This window comes from Chroicocephalus ridibundus, chromosome 5 (assembly GCF_963924245.1).
Source record: "Chroicocephalus ridibundus chromosome 5, bChrRid1.1, whole genome shotgun sequence".
Lineage (NCBI taxonomy): Eukaryota > Metazoa > Chordata > Aves > Charadriiformes > Laridae > Chroicocephalus > Chroicocephalus ridibundus.
This window is the reverse complement of record NC_086288.1, coordinates 35,572,674-35,594,573: the sequence shown is the minus strand read 5'-3', so window position 1 is coordinate 35,594,573 and position 21,900 is coordinate 35,572,674. Positions and strand designations below refer to the sequence as shown.

Below are 21,900 nucleotides of genomic sequence, written 5' to 3'. Positions count from 1 at the left end.
ACATTTTGTCAAACAGGGTTCCTGTCTTCCAGTCAGTCTGAGCTCAAAGGGTAAAGAGGAAAACAACTAAAAAGTAGCAAAAAGTACGGAACTTGCTCAAGTTCACAGAATCCTGTGACCCTGGTTGTCTCTTGTCTGACCTCCCACAAGGAGCGGGACTGCCACCACCACTACAGCAGGTCACACGTGGCTTTGTCCAGCCCAGCCACGAACACCTCCAAGCACAGACATCTGTCCACCTCTCGGGGCAACTCATTCTCCTGCAGCACCACCCTCCAAGGGAGGTCACTCATGTTCAACCTGAACCTCCCACATGGCAACCTGTGACCGCTGCCACTTGCCCTAATGCCTGCAGCCACCACACAGGCTTTGGTTCTGCCGTCTTTGTGGCTGTCCTTCAAGCAGCTGTACAGGGCTGCTGCTGCATCCCCCCTTCCCTCTCTCTTTCTCCAGGCTTAACAAGTCCCCTTGGCAAGGACATCTCCGAATCCCAGGGTGCCCTCCCCTTTTTCTGACACCAAAGAGTGAAGATGCCCAGACACGCTCTGCCACGCCAGAACTCAGGGCTCTACAGGAATGGAGAGCAGAGACGACTGGCACGAAGGAAAGATTCAGCCCCAACCCGGGTGGCAGCACTTCCCTGGTCGCCTTTCCCACCACAAAGATTCAGTCTCTACACGGGCTAACACAATGCTGTTCTGTTTTGGAGAGTGGTGTGAACTCGGCTCTCAAAAGAAATATTTGTTCCAGTTCAAGCTTTGGCATTTTAAACAAGGGCAATTAAATGCGCTGCAAATGCTATTGCAACATGAAGGCTAACAATGTAAACACAAAATGTCAGGAGTCACTCACAAGAAAAGCTCCTGAAAGAAAGGCCCACTCACCCGCACAGCGCAAGCGTAACATCGCCCAAGTGACAGCTTGCATGTTGAAGCCAGATAAACAAGCCAGAATTCAGCCTTTTTTCTATGGCCAGAGGCTTACACCCCCAAATAACTATGTCAGCAGTAGAAGTGGCACCACTTGGAAAAATGTCTGATCCGCATCAACAGGCAGGTCCCCAGGGTTACCGTTTGCTACAGATGCCATTACTTACGCCTCTAAGTTTGTACCTACAAAAGCTAAACCACTCCTAGTTTAAACCACAGGATGCAAACTTCAGAAGAAACACATGCAGTACAGGTTCATGGATCATTTTAAGAACCTAATACTGTCCTGTTTCTCCAGAAAATTTGAGTTTTAGATTTCTATCCTTCACCTGACAATAACAGCATCCTGAACGTGCTTTGCTTTTTGAAATGCACTGAATGCTCAGACTTCAGTAAAAAAAAAAATTTATTTTCAATATAAAAGTGCCAAAATATCCACCAACATTGTAATCTATTCAACAACCAGCTTACTCTAGTAATCAAAATTGCAAGCATCTTTATTCACATTTTTAAATCAAATTCCTTTTCACACGTTTCCACAGTAACCCGAGTCCCTCGAAAGTGGGAAATTTGCATTTCGATTGGCTGCTGTAGTCCATATGTCCAAGTTCATGTAGGCACGGAAGGGATTAAACCTCGGATAGTATTCCTGCTTACACATCACCGCCTGGTTCTCCACGTGGGTCGAGTGTTGGGTGGTGGCACTGACGGGGCAGCAGCTTTCATAAACATCACTCTGAGGTGCCCAGATGGAACCAAAAAGTCCAGACATTGGAGACAAGCTTCGGGTGCTTGAGAGGTAGGGCTGTAGGGCGAGATAAAATTATCATGGGACACTGCAAAACAGACCGTTTGCCAAAGAAAACGTGGAAATGTAGTTCTAAATGGGAGGAAGCAGTGTTTATGCAGAGAACTTGGGAAACGCACAAGTAGAAAATTGCACACGAGTTCACAGAGCAACATGGCTGCCGAAAACAGTCCAGCGGCATTACCGAGTGTGTGCAGAGGCACTCCACTAAATGAAGCCAGACGAGCCCCTCATTTATAGCAGCCTTCCAGTACCTAAATGGGGCCCACAGGAAGGATGGGGAGGGACTCTTCATCAGGGAGTGTAATGATAGGACACGGGGTAACAGCCTCAAGCTGAAAGAGGGTAGATTTAGATTGGATATCAGGAAGAAATTCTTTACTGTGAGGGTGGTGAGACACTGGAACAGGTTGTCCAGAGAAGCTGTGGCTGCCCCATCCCTGGAAGTGTTCCAGGCCAGGCTGGATGGGGCTTTGAGCAGCCTGGTCTAGTGGGAGGTGTCCCTGCCCATGGCAGGGGGCTGGAACTAGATGATGTTTAAGGTCCCTTCCAACCCGAACCATGCTGTGATTCTGTGTGATTCTCCCTGCATGGCATCAAAATTACTCTAACAAGCACACAATATTCAGTTCTGGTCAGGCTCTTAAGAAAAATATGGGAGAAGTGGAAGACACGTGAAGAGCACCATGCACGTTTTGAGAGTTAAAAAAGAAGGACGCCCAAGAAATGACAAGAAGGAGGCTGAAGTATGTATCAGTACTGAAAGACCGTGCACGCCGGGAGCAGAGAGGGATATTCAGTGTGGAAAAGACACTGTAACTGGGAGCTAGGGAGTTTAGTTAGAAAATTTAGAAAGCTTATAAAGAACCTCCTGGAGGGCAAGATGTGTTAGTTTGCGAGGAAGTCTCTTGGAGAAGGTCATGGAAGTCTTGGGACTTTTAAAACTGAATGAAACACTGAAATGTATTGTGGGGAAAAGCTCGCCAGGGAAATGAACTGAATTATCTAATGTATTTTCCAATCTCTACCTTCTGTGTTTTCTGGCATTCCTGAATAAAATATGAAATAAAGCTACATTTATTTTAGGAAACAGTCTTCTCCCGGTTTTGTCACTTTTTAACACAGCAAAATTTTCACTTTTGCAGTTGGAAATACTTCTTGATTTGTTTGGCTAGTTTTTTAGTTTTTTTTACTGTAAATAAAAACAATAAAATTCTAAAATAGAAGATTTTGAAATTTGAGCAGAAGAGAAGGTGGTTACAATTAAAGACCACCTTGAACTGAAGTCACTACATTTCACTATGGGATGACATAAACATGGTTAGTCTAGAGTGTAACAGGTCAAAGTCAGCATTCAGAAAACTGCACAAATCCATCTTAAATCGCTTGTATTTCATAGCAAAAAAACACCTGTCAAAGTCACTGAGAGCAGCTGTCCATTCAGCTCTACAATTTCCAAATCTCTTTGGGTTTTGCTGTCAGCACTTTTTGTGTTTTACCCTCATCTGGAAAGGTTGATTTTGATAGGAAAAAGTCTCAGTAGACTATGCAAGTCCAAAATGTTTTTCCATATGTAAGATGATTTTTGTAACCTTTCAGGCAAAAGGATCTGTCTTGAAATTTCACAGACAATGTCCAGTAACAACCTTGACCAACAACTGGGAAAAAGCCACACTACCAGTGCCACCAGCATCAAATACATACATCAGGCTACTTAAAGGATTCATGAAGAACATGCAAGCAACAGGTAGGGGAAAGACAGGACTGCATTGGGAGTGCTTTGAAGAGGCACACGAAGGCAGTGCCTCGCAGTCACCATACTCACTGTGGAGTTGATGTAACTGGCAGGCTCCCAGGCAGGTGGCATGTTGGGAGGTGCGTTCCAGGTGGAGGGACAGTTCTGGTCAATGAAGGCTGTATTCTGCACCGCTGCGGTACCTGGGAAGCCACTGGGGTAGTTCATGTTTTCTGCAGTTTATAAAAGCAGGAAGACAAAATAAGGCTTTTGTAATATAAATACTGTTAACATTTCTGCGGAGGAACACTGAATCTTCTTGGAGTGAGCCAGGCTGGAACAGGACCTAAGCCTTCAGTGACTTCAGGCACCTTCAGGGCAGCACAGCAGCGAAGCATAACAATTTCTGTTAACAAGACTACCACTCTGTATTAGGGACTCACTAACAAATTGCTATCAGGAGGACGGGATAAAGAGTTGGCAATGTCTCTACTAGAGAACGGAGTCTTTATTAGCCACAGAATGTGCATGGCAGAGCCTACCCAGGCTTCACTGCCAACATGCCTCAGCTCTAAGCACCCGAGGGATCACCGTGCTGCCTGTGATACTGTAGCCTGACCTTTAATTATTGCTTAGGTAATGCTAAAGAAATCTAGGTTGCTGCTGCCAGTGTGCTTCCCAAGCCAAGAAACTCTAGCCTGGAAAGGTAATTGGTCACAAGAGGCCGCCTGTTTCACACACTGGAAGGCAGAAGCCTGCCAGAGGGGAAACAAAGAAAATTGTGCAAAAAGATTTGTGTAATACTGTGGTCACAAGCATGTCTCTCTATTCCCTCTCAGAGAGAGTCCTGTATAGCGGCTTTTCAGGCTTAATAACTCCATACGAAGACCAGTCTTCTCATCCGCCACATGCAGACATTGTTTATTACTACAGAGCATCCAGTCAGCTGGAAACTGTAAAGTCCCCTTAAGTAATGAATGCCCGGATGTTTATAGAAAAGCTCAGCCTTTTGTTCTACAAAAGGTGAGAGGAAAAAAAAAAAAACCACACTCAGTGATAATTCATAAGCTTTATTTCATCTTACCTTCTGGGAAAGCACCATATTCATTCATTTCTAGTGGACAATACATGTTGGAAAACTGGCTGTCACAAGCTGCATTCCAGTCAATGAAGCTGTCCCAAGGGGAAAAAAAAAAAATCTGCGGTCAGAAAACAACTCACAGAACTTCTGAAAATTATTTAGAAATACATATTTAATGTAAAGCTGTTGGATGCAAAATGCCTGCAACTGATGATGAGGCTCTTCACATTCCACTTGCCAATTCTGCCAGTACCCAACTCTGTGCCACTACATAATCACAGTGACTCTCTCACTGAGCTCTCTTCCCTCTGTGAGGATGAACAACTTGTAATGACAGCTACCAGAGTCCTGCAACACCTAACCAGGCTCAACTTCTTCCTCCGTAGAAAGAAAATAATTGTATTTCTTCCCCACAACCATGGAAATGGTACATATAAAGTGAACTAAAGTGATTTGAAACAGAAGAAAACATAACGCATTCTCAAGCGTTTGAATGCTTGAGAACAGCAAATAAAATGGAGATTTATTTTTTTAACTTCTAACTTTCCCTACCACATGTGTTAAAGTCCTGTTAAAAAATGCGTTTTCTAAACTACTTATTAACTTGTAGGGATTAGACTTTTTTGAATTAAAATAATTTCATAATTTAAAGAAGACTTTTCAAAAGTAATTCTTAAAGATATGTCAGAAGTGAAAGAAGCCCTGCTATGCATAGAACTTGAAGAAGTCCAAGTCTGGACCCAAGTCTGGACAAGGCAGGCATATAAAAGGTTTTCACGTCAAGTTGTGCTAATTCAGTTTCACAATTCAGGCAAGAAGCTATCATAAATTACCACTACTACATATGAATAAAAAATTACATGAATTTTTGCATATAAAGTCCAAATTGAGATGAGCTTATGAAAGCAAAGTAGCATAATACAGATCTGCCACAAATCATCATGTATCTCATCTGACTTCAAAGTCGGACAGACTGCTAGGAATTGCTCCCAATCATTAGGGCTGTGGTTTGTTGACAAGAAAGTTAGAACTGAGGTTGGCACGCCGGCTGGGATCACAAGAGCATCACTTGGGGATTTCTGCATTACTATCCTGACATACAAAATGACAGAGTATGGCCTGAAGAACTGGCTGTATTTCACTGCATTGTGGTGGCAAAGTATTTCTTCTTGATAGTTTGGGGTGCATCTTTCATTAGTAAAATTTGCAGCGTGGAGAGTCTGAAATACCAGAATTATTCAAGTTCATTACTACAGGAAGATCAACCCAAATCTACACAGAGCCTCAAACAGACCAACTTTTATCCTTACACCTCCTTCAAACTGGACTATTTGCCTTTATTTAACAATCTCTGTTCATGCCATTTAACAGGAATACACACTGCATAACACACCCCATGATACACAGAAGATATATATTTATCAAGAGGAAAACAAACCTAAAAGCCAGGCCCTCTGCCCGGCCGTGCAGAAGAAGTAGCAGAAATTAAAAGCTTTCCAAAAAGCATTTAATTAAATTTGAAAGATGTTCTGGAGTATCTACAGATGAGCAGGAACACCAGTAAATTTGTCTTAGCAAAATTAATCGTGATGTACTAATGGAAGGGCATAAAAAACTAGAACTAAGACTGAAGTGACAGTAAGAATTTAACTTGAACTACCACCTGCCTTACAAATATTGTAAGATAAGCTCAAGTACAGTCCTCTGCATCACAGAAACCATTATTCATACTGTTTACATAAAACATAACTTGCCTGTTGTGGACAGAGGGGGTTTCTTGGATCATGCACGGTATATTGTTCTCAAGATTGTAGTTTAAACTGTTTGTCAGGCAGACTGGCTGGGCAGGCCACAAGTCTCCTGTTGGGTAAAGACCTAAAAAGGGAAAAAGGAATGAAATGCAGAACAACAAGGAGAAGGCTCTACAAACTCTGAATGTCACAATGACACTTTATTCTCAGATCCACAATAATGACTGTATGCTAGATAAAAAGTCCAGAGTTACTAACCAATCTACTTTTTTTTTTGTGATGAATGTCCATCTTAAAAGAAATCTGAAAATTTCTATTTGTTAAAAAATATACATATATAAAAAGACCTGAACCAAGAAACTGAAATTCAACTCAACAGGGCAAGAAATTCCTACAGGGAGTCCTTAAGTCACCAGCTGCCAGCACCAAGGCAGCACCCTTCCTCACAACAGGACGGATGGCAGGGATGTGATCCCCACCAGCCTCCTCTTCACCCCCAGCCACCAGTCAGTAACCACCTCTGAAGTCCAACCACGTGAATGCAGAGGGAACAGGGTCAGGTTTTTAACAGACTAGAGCCATTCACAACCAAACAATACACAGATACTCATCATGCTGCTCTCTACCAACCAAGTGCCCTGACTGCCCACAGATACTTGGTTCCTATCAACTCTGTGAGAACAGGCAGCTGGAGAAAGGGAAAAATCCAAATCAGCAGTCCCCATAAGACAATGCTTACAAAGTTATCTCTATTTCATCATTTCACACACTAGACATTACGAATATTGCTACCGTCGCAAAAGTTTAATCAGCATTTGTATCCTACCAGATACAGGTTAACCCTACAGCAGAAGGGACAGCCACAAGCAGGGAGTTCTGCTGCCCAAAGAATCATGTGTCCTAACCAGCTTTCAAATTCCACCTCACCGTGTAGCCTGTCGCTTTTATGAATCCCACTCAACAAGTTAAAATTGCCTCCCTTTGAGACACAAACAATGAAAACTCAAGAGTTTTAACAGCCCAACCCAACCGCATTCATTATTGCTTTCAAAGACAGCAAGCCCCAACTAGGGAAATTTAGAGAGAAAAATGGTCGCATTTGAATTGATGCTGAGCTTCATTTTAACACAACAACCAGTGCTCTTGATCTCCCAACTGCATTAGTTTTGGACATAAACCTGTGCAAAGAGCAGCGTGAAAAAACAAATACCTAAAACGTGAGTTGAAAGCTAAATGCTGTCTTCATGCACAGAAGATATAGCAAAAAATGTCAAGGTTATAAGCTTTCATTTGCTAACTTTGCTCTTAACTTGTTTAGAACTAAGTCAAGTTCTAATAACAACATGGCTATCAAGCTGGCGTATACAAGTGTTATTAGCAACATCACTGAAACTGTTCGACAAAGTGTGCAAAAACCAGCTTCCGTTGTTAATAAAGTTACTGACCTTTATTTTTGTCAGGATCTGCAGCTATGTCAGTGAAACTGGGACATAAGGTTTCAGGATACTGGGGGATGCTGTTCATGTCTCTGCTGAATGAAAAGAAAATTTAATTTCTTAAGTCTAGGCACTGTTACGTTTCATAATCCAAAAAGAATTTCAAAGGAAATATACAAGATGTAAAAAAATATTCTAATTAACATCACGGTTGCTATTACTTTCCCCCTTTGTCTCCTGATTTTTCTTATGCTGAATTACCCCTGTGCGATTTTTTAACAGCTTTTTTTCCCCAATTAAAAGCCATCTAGTTATTACACATGCAAAATGAATAAAGTTAATACATCTTAATTACCTCCCTTTTATTACCCAAGTATCAACCTATTGCAAATTAATTCAACAGCTCTTCTCTAAAATTGGAAAACAACCTATAGAGTCCATGAAGATAATTGGGATCACATAATGTTTCAATGCTCCCAACAACTTTCAGGCAAGGTCACTTTTACGTGCGTGGAGGCACATAGGCACACATGAACATCAATTTCATATTTGTCAAATCCCATCAAAGAGACTAGTCAATATGAGTGGAAAGGGGACATTTTCAAGCACCAGAACCCCAGAGGAAAAGGATTAAATTATTTCTGCTAGTGAAAACAGAGTTGTGAAGGAGAAGTGAAATGAGGACTTGTAGTAATAAAAATAGTAGATGCTATCTCTACTAGAGTAAAGAGGTAGAAAGGAATGTGGGGGAGGGGGGAATCAATTTTCATGCTGTATATCCTAGGAGAACATTATTCTCATTAAAAGAATAACATCAACTTGAAAGTCTCACTCCCACCTTTTTTTTTTAAAAACAATTATTACTTTAATATAACTAAGTGCTAATGGAAATGTAGTAAGTTGCTAAGATCTGGAAGAAATGAGAGGGGAAAAACAATTTCCTTTTTCCCCCAATTTTATTTTACATTTGGAAGCATTTATCGCATTTCCCCAGCATAATCCATTTTGCATATATCTTTCCACCTACCCAAAAAAATTCTTCTACTTCCAACTAGAAAGTACAGTTAAACGATCACAAAAATCGACAAGACAGCAGGTAGGTATAATTTATCAAAATGAGGCAAGATTTCAAGTTGGTGGTGTTTCTTTAATGTCTTACAGGTGTAGATTCAAATTTTTTACCTGGTATTGCAGATGTTATGAGACAGATTTAAAGTGATAGGAGTTTCAGATGGAAAATCATTTTGTGAAATACTCTCTCCTAAAGAAAAGAATGACTGTGAAAATCAAAGATCCTAAAAAAAGAAGTATGCACAGAATATACATACACACAAATAGACTCATCAGTAGCATTAAACAAGTTTTCTCTCAGACTGGAGTATCACTAACTGCATTTATTCCAAAACATGCTATCTACTTCCACATGGTCTTAAATGTATTTTGTGACTTATGATTACCACACTCTTGATGGAGAGGTTCCTTGTTACTACTAAATCAATTTTGAATTTGAAATGACTTCTTTTCTTTTTTTTTTTTTTTTTAAGAGGCATTACCACTTGAACAAACAGAAGTCATGTGTACACAGTTAATTATCTATTAGATCACAGGTTCAGATATATCACATACTGTATCCTTTGGTAATGTAAAATTTTATACATACATAAACACACACGTAAGTACATGCACATTTTTAAATTATTCTAACAGCTTTTTTCAGGTACTCAAAGCTGGTTTTACTTGTGTCATTTTGGCACTTTCTTTAGTTTTAGAAGCTTTAAAATTTACTTCTAGTGCTACAACAATCTGGATAGCGATGCCGGTGACAGGGTTTAGGCTTTCAACTATTTTGATGATATTCAGGCATTCCAAAAAGTGCAGTAATGAGCCACAGTTCTCATTTCTCACATAGTCAACTGGCTCAGGTCTCCTGGATACGTATGCCTCGAATACTGCCATCCAATCTCAGCATCCTCAGAACTGAACTGCTTTCACACATTCCTCATTTGTGCATTTTCTTAAATAACTCTAACAAAAACACTGTATCTTTATGATAATAATGTGATGTAACACAAATTCAAAAGAAGAAATTGCTTTGACTAGTGACTATCAGTTCTTCCATCTTTCCATGAAAACTAATTGAGCAGCTTCCTCAGTGCAGAGTCTGACACTTTCTCTGTAGCCTGACAGATCATCTTCATCTCCACAAAACTTCTGGTACTTTTTTTCAAGTACCAAGTTCTTTAAATCTTTGCTCGTGTTTCTGAGAGGTGCTCTCACCTATAAAAGGCAAGTTACTTGCCCCATGCCATGGTAGCCTTTTCTATTCAGAAGGAAGGCTGAAACTCTGCCCAGCGTGGTGCAGAGGTGATAGCTGCAGAACTTACTGGATGGAAGAAAATGCCTGGCAGTAATCATGGGCTTTTTGTCTCCGTCCGAACTGCTGGTACTGCTCCAGCTACCCCAGCTCCCACGACTGGCACGAACGCTTCCCGATGAACTTCCACAGTCTGAGCTTGAATCAGAACAAAACTTCTCCAAACACTTCTTCTTGGACCGTTGATAAAAGCTTTCTAAAGAAGTTGCAAAAACAAAACAACACAAAACACATGAGAGAGTTTTTCAGCTGAAGATTCAGTGAAAAGTCATCTGAAATGCGAATTTACATGGATTCTCTACATTTCCTGACAATAGGACAGAAAATAATATTTATTGATAGCCTCAAGACAAATGTGCCAGCCCCTACCACGAGGAGCTTATGACCTACACAACATCCCCAGTGCAATGAATGCAAGTCAGGGTACAGTGCAGTTAAGAGGCAACAGTTTGAAATTGGAAGCCTATACTGTTCTTTGAAACATATAGTTAACATTTAAAACATGAAACATATCCTGGCTGTAGGAACATCCATACTAAAAGCAATGACAAATGTTGCAAGTAATGAATTTGTAAGTGATAGATTTTCCTTTCTTATTATCGCATGAGGGAGGCAAAGGACAATCCTACAAGCATTGATATCTTCTTCAGCCCTCCTCTTCCCAGGATTAAATCCTGATGGAAAGGCAGGAAAGAGGTACCCAAGCTAGTGGTGGTTTTTAGAAACGGCCTGCCTATTTTAAAGGTGGCCTTTGCAGTATAGATGCTTCAGTTAATACTGGCTGTAACTGGAACACACGCCCAGGACTGATGGAGATTGTGGCTTCAGGCTGACTCATTTTCTCATCTGCACCGCCAATCGACCCCATGCAGAAATCATGCAGAGCCCTTCAGAAATGAGCAGGTGTTATTTCAGGCACTGCATCATGCCAGTCCTGTCGTCTTCGTGTCAGGGATCAAAAGGGAGAGAAGCGCAAGTCTCTCAAGGAAGGAACACAGCTCTACTGCCACAAAAACCACATTACATTTCTTCCCCCATTTAAGACAATTAAGATTGCGTACCTGTTTCTCCCTGTATAGACAAGCTCCCAGCTTTTTGGTCTGCTTTACAATTTTCCCCGTTACCCTGAGGACACCAGGCTCTCATTCCAATATTCGCTCTCAGATCCGGCCTTTCAAATTCACTGCACATATGCTTCAACTCACTCTGCTCAGGGACCCTAATGCAACCACACCCAAAGAAACATGTTTGCATTTTACATTTCAGCTGCATTTTTCCTTCCCAGGCATTAAACACTTCAACTCACACAACTTATCGAGGCAGGATGGGGGGCAAGGAATAGGTTTAGCAGTCTTCTTACTCCCCAACTCTACAGAAACCTAAAAAACCTTTCCTAAAATGCAATATCCCACCACACAGACTACTACTTCTCAGGGGGAGAAGCAAAACAATGTGTGTGTGTTAACCATTCTCTAATGCACTTGCAGGAGGCAATCAGATGTTAGAGCGATAACCACAGTCTAACACTGTGCGAAGATCTAGATACACAGAAAAAAGTGCCCTATGTCTATTTCACTGGCATAATTATAACTAGAATAAAACCATCATCTCAAGTAATCTTAAATTTTTGCTAGGAAAACTGAAATATCTGGATCCCATATCGTAATCAGAGAGTATTACGGGAAAATGAATAAAATCCAGCTGTCAAGTTTCTACAGGAAGGAAATGGTTACATCTTAACTCAGAAAGTAGCAACTGCTGAATCAGTTCAAGGAACAGACACCAAATTTCAGTATTTCACTTCCATTTTTTAATCCTTCCTACCTACAAAGGTAGGAATCCTGCAATGATTTACACGTATGCTGACTTCCCACACAATCAATAGTAATTTGCTTATAATGAGTTATAACAGCCCCTTCAGATTTGCAATCTGCTTGTGAAGTCCACTGACCTCAAGAGGACCACTTGCAATACAAATTAAGTCTGTGAAGGCTTTGTAGGATCGTGACCTTAATTCAAAGGGCTGGGGGAGGGGAAGGAGGAGGATTTTCTCCTCATACGTGTTTCTATTCTAGCAGCAGTTTATAACTGGCATTCTTTACCAAAAACCCAAATAACTTAAACTTTTAAAATATGAAAAAATAATTAAGAGTAGTTTAGACTTTAGAAATCCATTTAAACAAACCTCAGGGGGGGAAAAAACAGACCTTAACTTCCCAAGGTGTTCTCAAGATTCTCTTGAGTCTAGCGCTGCTCTAATCTTTTTAATCATTACGGCAAAACGCTGTAAGAGACAGCAAGCCGCTGTCTCTTTTCTACATATTTATCTTCCTCTTTCAAAACTGCTAGAAGACAACATTCCCTCAGTTACTCCACCTAGCAGATGATTCTCCTGAAGGTGGAATCACGTCAACAATTTTGTTTTCCTTTTTTCACTGAAGAGAATACACGACTGGATTTTATCCACACAATACACAATGGAAAGGAAGCTAACCATCCAAACTTCAGAGACAGCAAATTCCACACTGTAACGGAGAGTGACCACTGCTATGCAGAATGGGGTGTGTCTATTTCCATGCAGATTTACAAATGGAAAAATGTGCTTTTTGTTTTTTTTTTCTTTTCCTGGGGATACTTAGTACTGCACATTCTTAAAAATAAAGGCTGAGTCCAGGATTAAAGTGTGTTTATTTAAATAGATAAAGTAATTCTGCCTAATGTACTATGCAAAATCTGTGAAAACATCACAGCAACTCTGGATTTCTTCATGATTTGGTGAGGCAATACATACCTTGTAGATATATTAATGTTCTTCTTCTTATTTTTTCTAGATGTTCTATTTCTATTCCAATTCATATTTGGTACATTTCCTTCCTTCTTCTCCTGAGGTTTCTTCTTCCTATACGCATCTTCTTGCTAAAGGTAAAAATATGAGCTGAGACAATACATACATTATAAGATGCAGTTACCTCAGTAAATGAACTCTGTTGGATTTCTGTAGCTAAATTTCTCTGGACAAAACCTGACCCAAATGCATAGTTACTTCATGATTTAGTGCCTTTCCACAGCACATCCTCTTTCCAGCACCATCAATTTGACCAGCCTTTCCAAGACTCTGTCCTTTAAGACACCAACAGATGATGAGAGAGACATTTTTGAATTCCCAATGTTAGCATTTTCCCCCTCATAGCATCTAGCTCTGACTTCCAGGGAAATAAAAAAATAGGGGGAGAAAAAGGAAAGCAGTCAATAAAATTCCCAATGTGCAAAAACCAAAAAACATCTGCCAGATTTATGATCGGTTTGTGTGCAAGTTCAGCAGCAATAAATCCTCCCTTTCCTCAGCAGCTAAGGGGGTGGGGGGAGGCATTCATTTGAATTACAACTGAGGAAATTATGGGGTAAGTTAACCAACAAATAATAGTAATTTCAAAAAATACAAGAAACAAACTGAGCACCATCAGCCACACATGGAAAGAAGTCTGTAACAACAGTTCCCAAACCAAGACTGGACCCTGTCTTTTCTGATACATATTCCTCAGGCATGGTAAGCAATTCCTCCTTACACCTTTTTGCCACGGGATTGCTGTCCAGTAGACAGGACACAAACTTAACCCAAATTCCTGGGTTTACTAATGACCTGATAAAGTTCTTTAAGTGTTTTACACTGCCTGCAATGAAGGTTCGGTCTGCTGTGTTTATCGTACTCAGAAACCAGAGGTGAAGAATGATCCTTCTCAGCAGCTTCACAATCTGTTAAGGGGCTTCTGCCCGCTATATTCTCAAACGCAAATTTCTGATGCAAAGCCCTGTATTTGGAGATCAGGTTTGCAAATGAAGGCTGATACGCCCATCTAGGGCACCTCCCCTCCAGAGTACATTCTCACATCATTGCTGTGGCTGATAGCCGGCATTAGATTCTAGTATGTTTGTGCCTGCTCTGACAATAACGAAGAATACCTCTGGCTGCGATACAGGCAATATCATAACACAAGGGCTGCTTTAATTTTTACTAAAATTGTTCATCATTCTATAAAGCAGAATTAGTATGCAACAGACGTGGGACAGCATGTCTGCACACATCCTCATTCATCTGATTTACAGCGTTTCAGATCTGTGACTGTACATAATAGTCCCTACATACACATACATACCTGTATGTGTATACATATATAAATAAACAACAAAAAGATCACTTTTAAGTTTGAGAAGCAGAAAGATTACAATACTAACCTCAGAAGAAGTAATCTCTTCTTTTGCGCAGCATGGAGTCTCTTCCTTAGGTCCTTTATTAATCTTTTTCTCCGTGGAAGGCTTTAGGTTGATCTGCTTTTTTAAAGTCTCACAGTTTTCTGTTTCATTCCTGAGAGGCACTTGCTGGCTATTCCCTGCAATTAAACGGTAACATCAGTTTGCTTGGGAAGAGAACGGGCTTACAATCATAACCACAGTATCTTCTACCTTTCTTTAAAAACAGACTTGTGCTGCTTTCCAAAACACCAGGAGACTAACCTCTGGGCTGATGATACTGAAAATTTCAAAATCAAAAGCTCATGCTGTATAAAAATTCTTACAGCAGTTGCAAAACGCAGCTCTGTATTGATTCCTGCTCATGGGCACATCACTCCTAGCACATGCATAAATTACCCAAGTCCTGCTCATCTCATCTGAATTTGAGCTATTCAAGATCCAGCCGTGGGTCTGTAAGGTAGAACCTGAAGCCAGAGAACACTGGGCTAAAAAACAAACAGAAAAAAACCTGCAAGCTGGGTGGGGAAGAGGCTTTTCAAAAATGGGTAAATCAAAACGGGGACAGCCTTTACTTGGTACTTTACATCTATGAAGTGCCTTCTGCGTTCACCATGAAGACAAAGGGAAGTCATCCTTCCTTTAGGATGGGTTCTGCATTACAACTTTATTTTCTTGAGAGGCTTGTGAGGAAGAATTATTCTTGTGTAACAAAAGCCAAGAGATGAAGAAAACGAGAGGAAGCCCGCCTCAGCAACTAGCTGAGTTGCCCAGCTGAGTCACAGTCCTCTGCCTGCGCCCTGGCGATGCTGGACCAGGCAGAATTAACTTCAGCTCTGATCGGTTCCAGGTAACTCAGGTATCTGCAATACATCCACAGTGATCTGCTACTGAGACTCTCGGCTGCTCTGCGTAAGAAACACCATTGCTTATCACATTGAGCTGGTCTTCTCAAACGGGAAAGGCACACTCAAATGTTTTTACGGTTTCCTATCTACCAACCAACTACAACGTGCTAGCGCTGAGCCAGCCCCCCTCTCCCCTCTGGAGCAGGCAGTGTTGATGACTGTGAAAGGAGCCCATGTGAATGAAACACCAGGGGAGACACCAGGCAAGAAAGGGTGACAGGGCTCTAAAAAACACTCCGTTGCTCTCCAGCATACAAAACATGTAGAGTACCCGCTCCTTCCCTGTTTGCATAAAACCAGGTCTGTAACTATTATCAAGATACGATACTTTTTAGATTTTCTTTATCCTACCAAACTTCTCGAAACATAGAAATATTCACATCCTTGACAATGCAGAAAACCACAAGTGGTAACAGACAACCTGTCAGATTACCTGTAGTGAGGGCTTTACCACTGAATATAAGTAAGTGTCAGTACTCCTAAAACACTCTCTCAAGGTCTAAGTTTTGTCAATGAAAAGCACACGTGTACCCACTGTACCTGACAGATAACACAATGGGAAGCAACTGGCCCAGGGTAACAACTACACACTACAGCACGGCCTGAAATCCCTCTGTGATGGCTCACTCCCTAAAACTCTGCCACAGCTACAGCAAATGCCAGTCTTCAGCATTTAACCACTCTACCAAGTGCCTAAGTAGAGACAAGCCTCCAGAAAAGTGTAAAGCTAAGAGGTAAGACTTCCCAAGCAGCTTAGTTCCACAATTAAAAATAAAAAAAAATAAAAAAATATATAGCTATGCAGTTACTAAGAGAAATGTTGATCTGCAGATTCCTACAAAACATAATTTCACAATACTGTGATGTCAGCTTTTGCTATTTTAAGGGGTTTTATCAAAGGAGTTCTGAATATCTGGTACTGAACATGCTTGCTTGGTGACTCTAGATATCAGGCATCAGATTTTCAGTGGACCTGAAAACTGCAAACTGGGATGTTTCTGAATATTTGACATGGGCAATTTGTGTTTTCTAAACAGATGTACGACATTAATTATTTTAACCATTAAAATGCTAGAGCACAAGCTTGAAATCTGCAAACCAAGGCAAATAAATGCTAGAGCACAAGCTTGAAATCTGCAAACCAAGGCAAATTTATGGTTTATGTATCAACTTCTAATGCAAGCTACTTCCTTAGGAATATAAACAGATAAATCATAGTGAACACATAAGAAATACCACATCTCCTCGTCCCATGCAAAAGACAAAATCCTGATCACAGTCAACTCAACAGAAGATTTCACCCAATAATTTCGACTGAATGAAAAAAAAAATTACCACTATTTTTCCTAGAAAATGAAAAAAAAAATTACCACTATTTTTCCTAGAAATTTCTTGCAGTTCTGGCTGTTGCTGAGGTGAACTTCTGGACAAGTGACTTTCAGGTAGCTTCTTCGACACCTTCACAGGACAGAACTCCTGTTCTTTGAGCTCAACCAGACTTTCTGAAGTTTTAAGGTTAGTTTCCTTAGGAAACATACATGTTTGAAGATCTTCCTTCAGATCACACTCTGAAGAAGTATTTTTAATGAGAACTGTACTTTTCAGTGCACTTTCTTCTTTACCCAGAAAGTTTTCTGGAAGAGTTAAATTCTTGTTAACATTTATGCCATTTGCATATTTTAGAGTTACCCAGTTCTCACTGACAACATCAGTGCAAATGTCCTCTTTTGGTGCTGAGATTTGGTTCTCCGCAATCTGATTTTGTTTCTCATCAGTAGTTGCAATGGCACTGCCAGCTGCTGTGTTTGGTTTCTGCTTACTGTAGTAAACTGAACATTTGTGTTTCTTCTGAGAGTGGCTGTAGGTCGCAGGACTTCTCTTTGCTGCATTCTGACTTCGGCTGGAAGAAGAGCCTACAGACAGGAAGCCCTTCCCTTTACCTTTATCTGAGGAACTATAGGAATCCATAAATGTCTTGCAGCTTCCCCTGGAGAAAAAATAAAATTATTTGAGATTTGTTTTTATCTACAACGCTATCATGAATTGTTTTATGGAATATTCATTTTTATTTATGTTTCAATATTTATGGCATATTTTTGAAAGGGAAGCATATTCACAAGCCATGAAACTGCATTAGGTCTTCAATTTATCATAGCAGCTAAGCACATTCTGATTTCAGCGGGAGTTGAGCAAGACTCTTGAGTATGTGCTCAGGCTTCAAACACACATTTATATGCTTCAGTAAGTGCCTAACTGACCACCCAAGAGGGTCAGATTTGAGGACCATTAATGTATTTTCCATTCTTTCCACGGCTGCCGCACATGGTGTATCCTTTACTTCAATCACACAATTTTTACCCCATGTACTACTGACAATGTACAAGACTAATAAACTCCTGAGTTCTTCCATTTCTCTTTTGTGGAGATGAATATACACCACAACACTGAAAGCTCTCTGAAAGAGGTTGCCTGGAACACGCTCTCCTCTAAACCAGCCCACAGCAATATCAAGACACAAACATACAGAAAGCATTCCTTCAAAATAAACAGGGTACAAAAAAAGGCAATTCAAAAGAACTTACTTGTAGGAATCAGAGCTGATTACGTCAACAGAGTTGCTGTTCTGCTGCGGTGAAGAACTAGGATTTGGCCTCTGTCTTGATTTCATGAACTCTGCTAGAATATACTGGGCTTGCTGGAAGGCTATCAGAATCACGCCGAGCAGGGACAAACTGCCAAAGAAAACAACTGATACCGGTGTCTACAATTTTCAGGAGTATTCAGTGAAAAGACTTAAAAAGCTTCTAACAAAATGCACTTTTCGAATGTTTTGTTAGTAAATTCTGAGTAAGAAGACAGACAAGAAAACTCAAAATACAGTTTAAAATAAGTAACAGTTCTAACGGTCTTGTCTTTTCCTTTTTTCCTTATAGCTCTTGCTAGTTATTCTCTCAATAAAATAACTCGGCCATGACTCTTAAAAAGAAAAAAATCTAACAAAGAAAAAATACATTCCAAAGACGCTAATACTTGATTTGAAGATCAGTTCGACGTAAGTCTCACTACAACACAACGGCAATATATCATAGTATGATACTATCAGTCTTCTGAGCACCTCCTATTCATTCATGATAGTTATGTCATTACTTCGATACTTATTTAATACTGTCTCTTTCTTTCCTAGAGAAAATGGTGGCATAAAATGGGCTACAAATGACACTATACTGCTGCAAAATACTTTTCTTTCTGGTGTATTAATTGCACCAAATATAAACCAATCAGAACAAAAATCTTTGTAAATCATCAAACCACCATCTCAATCATGCAGTATAAATTTTGTCAGCAGGAAAACAGAACTAAAAATTCCCGATTTTTCAGATCCCTGTAGTCTCCTTCTGTTGCTTCTAGAACCATGTAACATGGTCATTACTGCTGCTTCATTTGTGCTCTGTTTTCAGTGTCAAAACACCACTGCAAACAGAACCACAGTGTGCATCAGGATCTCAGTTAGGTATGCACCGGCACATATATGTGTCACTATGACATTCACATTCACTGCTTGCTAGTACTGACTGTAGGAATTCAGGGTTGGTGCGATGATAGCATGGAACATCATCTGCGACAAACACAGCATTCAGTTCACACTACACAGTGTGAAAGGTTAGTCAAGGAGGACAAAGAAAGAATACGCATAGGAGCAGAATACTTAATTGTTGTACAAAGGTACTGTCCTCTTAAAAGCTCATTACCGTGTACAAGCAATGAGTCAGGTAACACAAGCCAAATCATCGTTCTGGGGTGGCCTGCTTAGCAGTGTGCCGAGCAAAAGCTAACAATAAACATGAATATTTTTTAATGAGTGAAAGAAGGAAAGAAGCAGAAGCAAAAGCAGGTCATCACTTGTTGTCTGAAACTTTCTAAATAAAATTTATGTTAATTTTCCAGAAATAAAGATAATCTACTAGTCCGCTTGACTCTATTTATGACTAATATGTTACATGTGCATTTCTACTGCAGGGGGTAGTGAGTCTTCTAGCCAGGGGAGCATCCACTGGGTATCCCTGTGGGGGTATCCTACCCCTTTTTCTTTGCAGCCTTAACGTGGCAGTTTATCAGGAGGAGCAGCAAGAAATGCTTGACAACTCCATCACCAGCTACTGCATCACACCCAAGCTGTCACAGCCAGCTCACGGGACTCTTGGGAGACAGATGCAGTAGAGATTTAGGCCCTATCACCAATAAAAATCTAAAACAAGCCACAAGTGCTTGCTGATCTTTCACTGACGGGTCCCTTTCAAGCTGGTGCAGGGCCCCTGAAAGCATTACCTTACGAAGAGGACAGTGAGTCTCCAGAAAGACTCTTCCCAGCTGGGTCCTGGCACCACATCTGCACACAGCGGTAACAGATGGTGAGGAAGAGTCACGTTGAGCGTGAAGTGGAACTCCAAATCAGCAGCAGTCACCAGCGTAAGCTCCCGGATTACCCATGAAGATGTAAAGTCAGGAGTGAATCTGTCAGGAAAAGCAGACAGCACTGGTGTTATTTTTCCATTGTTGGGCTGAATTTCATTCACACATGAAGTCACATTGATTCTAAAACATACAAAATAACTTCTGATTTAATAATATGAAAAAAAGACAATGAAATAAGTGACCACTGCCTGCTTAGACTATGCACATAGCATTAGCACCTAACAGAGGTTAAGACTTTGAGGTCAAGACTTTGAGGTCATATTTAAGCAGTAAAATATGTGTTTTTATTGCGACTCTTCATAATATTCTCATTACTGTGACTCGTTTTCCTCTTCTCAAGGAGGTGCACATGACCAACCCATGTTAACCAAAACACTCTTTACCAAAAGCTCAGCTGTCAAGGGTAGAGGCAGCATTACTTCAAAAAGGGCCAGGTATGAGGGGAAGTCTAGAACAAGGCTGGAAAAATAGGGAAAGCAGAAGAAAACATGAGGGCCTCTTCCGCTTATTTCCCTGACCCATACCATTATTCTATTTGACTGTCATGGGGACTGCTAGAAGGTATGACATGCCTTTTTAATCAGCAGAGGTGATACTTGTTGTATAAAAAAACGCAGTTACTGTAATACAGTAGTATTAACTCACATTAAGTGATGACTCACTCAACAGGATTTTAAAAAGAATCCGTTTTAGACTACGTGCACTGTTAGGAAAACATGACTAGGTTGTGGTCAGGCTACTTGGAAGAAGCTAGAGAATAACAATCAATTAAAAAAAAAAAGCCAGTGGCAAAACATTTCTTACTCTTTCATTGTGATAACTCTTTTGCTTTAATTTACTACTTCACAATGCACTGATAAAAGCATGTATGCAGCTTTTTAAAAATAATGTTATAAAGAAACATTATTATATTATCAATTTGTTAGTATTACCCTTACTGAAAAGGGGAAATGCTTATGAAATTTATATTCAAAGCCCACCAAATTTTGTGTGCAGGTATGCTATTGGAGTGTCTGTTACTGACATTAATTATTTAAAATTTACACTTAATTTTAATTGCCAGCAAATTTGTAAATGCTTACACGATGCTGATCTCTCGTGATGAGTTCTGAGCCAGGAAAAATTCCTGACAGTCTAACACTTCAAATCCATATCCTTGGCAACTGTAACCATTGATTTTCATTGACGAAATTGTTATAGGAAGAGGCCCAATATTCTCTACTTTGAAGTTCTTCGTAATGGATAGAATTTGCTTGCTGTCTTTTAGTTCTTAAAGGGGAAAAAAAAAATTATTTTACAGTGCTTAAACATTATTTTCTTATGTTTATAAATAAATTTCTATTTTTACTTTCAATCTAATAAAAAATTCAGAATTAATCAACATTTTAATACAGACTGTTTTGCAGTAGCGTATTTCTAAAATTTGCAACTCTCCTCAGTCAGTGTTTTGAGAAAACAGAATCTACACCTCCCACATCCAAGCTCTTCAGCTTTTTCCATTTCAATGTTCTGTTTACTTAACATTACTGTACCGTATCAGTACCACTATGGAGTAACGCAGCCAGCTACAAAATCAGAGACCTGTTTCTTCTTACTCACGTCGTCTGCAGTCCATTAGTGTAGCTTCTGGCACCTTGAATCGAAGAGATCCTCCTGCACCAGGTAGTCTTCCCCCTACTTTAAGCAATTCTTTGGCTCCAAAGCCTTCTACACTGACCACGTCCAGAACAGTCAAGTTGTTTCTGCCATAGTATAAAAATCAAGCCATCAGCCACTAAAACACAAATGAAGTTTGCAAAATCACAGCTTTGTTATCTAGGTGCCAATCCAAGAGCACAGTGTTTCAGTAACAGAATCACTGGTGACACCTGGATAGGTCTCCCCTAAATACGGACAGGATCACTCCAGAACCATTTGTCTTTGCTCCAAGACTTGGCAAATTTATTTTCACATTGAGTTGTTTGCTTCTCACTTACAACTGAAACTTGGCTTACCTGATTAAAATAAGGGAAGCTACTCTTTTGTAGTCAACTGGTGTAAAAATTACACCAACTTTTCTGGTTTCCAGTGGCTGTAAACTTAACCAAAGGAGCTCAGAACTGCATTTCTTGTTGCTAAGATCCTCTTGATGTGCATTCTGTTAAACAAAAATACATT

The 21,900-nt window shown here is 40.2% G+C and overlaps 1 protein-coding gene across 6 annotated transcripts in view; it reads right to left on the bottom strand.

The window, feature by feature from the left end:
- Window positions 1-1,335: 1,335 nt before the first annotated feature.
- Window positions 1,336-21,900, bottom strand: part of TMEM131L (transmembrane 131 like) — an 85,423-nt gene continuing 64,858 nt past the window's right edge. For 3 of the 6 annotated variants that reach the window (XM_063335454.1, XM_063335455.1, XM_063335458.1), the window contains 16 exons: window positions 21,738-21,880; window positions 21,343-21,485; window positions 20,826-21,012; window positions 19,597-19,782; window positions 17,853-18,002; window positions 16,641-17,257; window positions 14,348-14,502; window positions 12,906-13,030; window positions 11,176-11,333; window positions 10,125-10,310; window positions 8,923-9,001; window positions 7,750-7,835; window positions 6,308-6,428; window positions 4,557-4,645; window positions 3,563-3,705; window positions 1,336-1,734 (listed from right to left, as the gene is read on the bottom strand). In XM_063335454.1, coding sequence (XP_063191524.1) covers window positions 1,456-1,734; window positions 3,563-3,705; window positions 4,557-4,645; window positions 6,308-6,428; window positions 7,750-7,835; window positions 8,923-9,001; window positions 10,125-10,310; window positions 11,176-11,333; window positions 12,906-13,030; window positions 14,348-14,502; window positions 16,641-17,257; window positions 17,853-18,002; window positions 19,597-19,782; window positions 20,826-21,012; window positions 21,343-21,485; window positions 21,738-21,880 — 2,847 coding nt within the window. In that variant the 3' untranslated portion in view covers window positions 1,336-1,455. Of the gene's footprint in view, window positions 1,735-3,562; window positions 3,706-4,556; window positions 4,646-6,307; window positions 6,429-7,749; window positions 7,836-8,922; window positions 9,002-10,124; window positions 10,311-11,175; window positions 11,334-12,905; window positions 13,031-14,347; window positions 14,503-16,640; window positions 17,258-17,852; window positions 18,003-19,596; window positions 19,783-20,825; window positions 21,013-21,342; window positions 21,486-21,737; window positions 21,881-21,900 lie in introns of those variants that run through there. The other 3 variants (XM_063335456.1, XM_063335457.1, XR_010071145.1) reach the window with 2 other exon arrangements.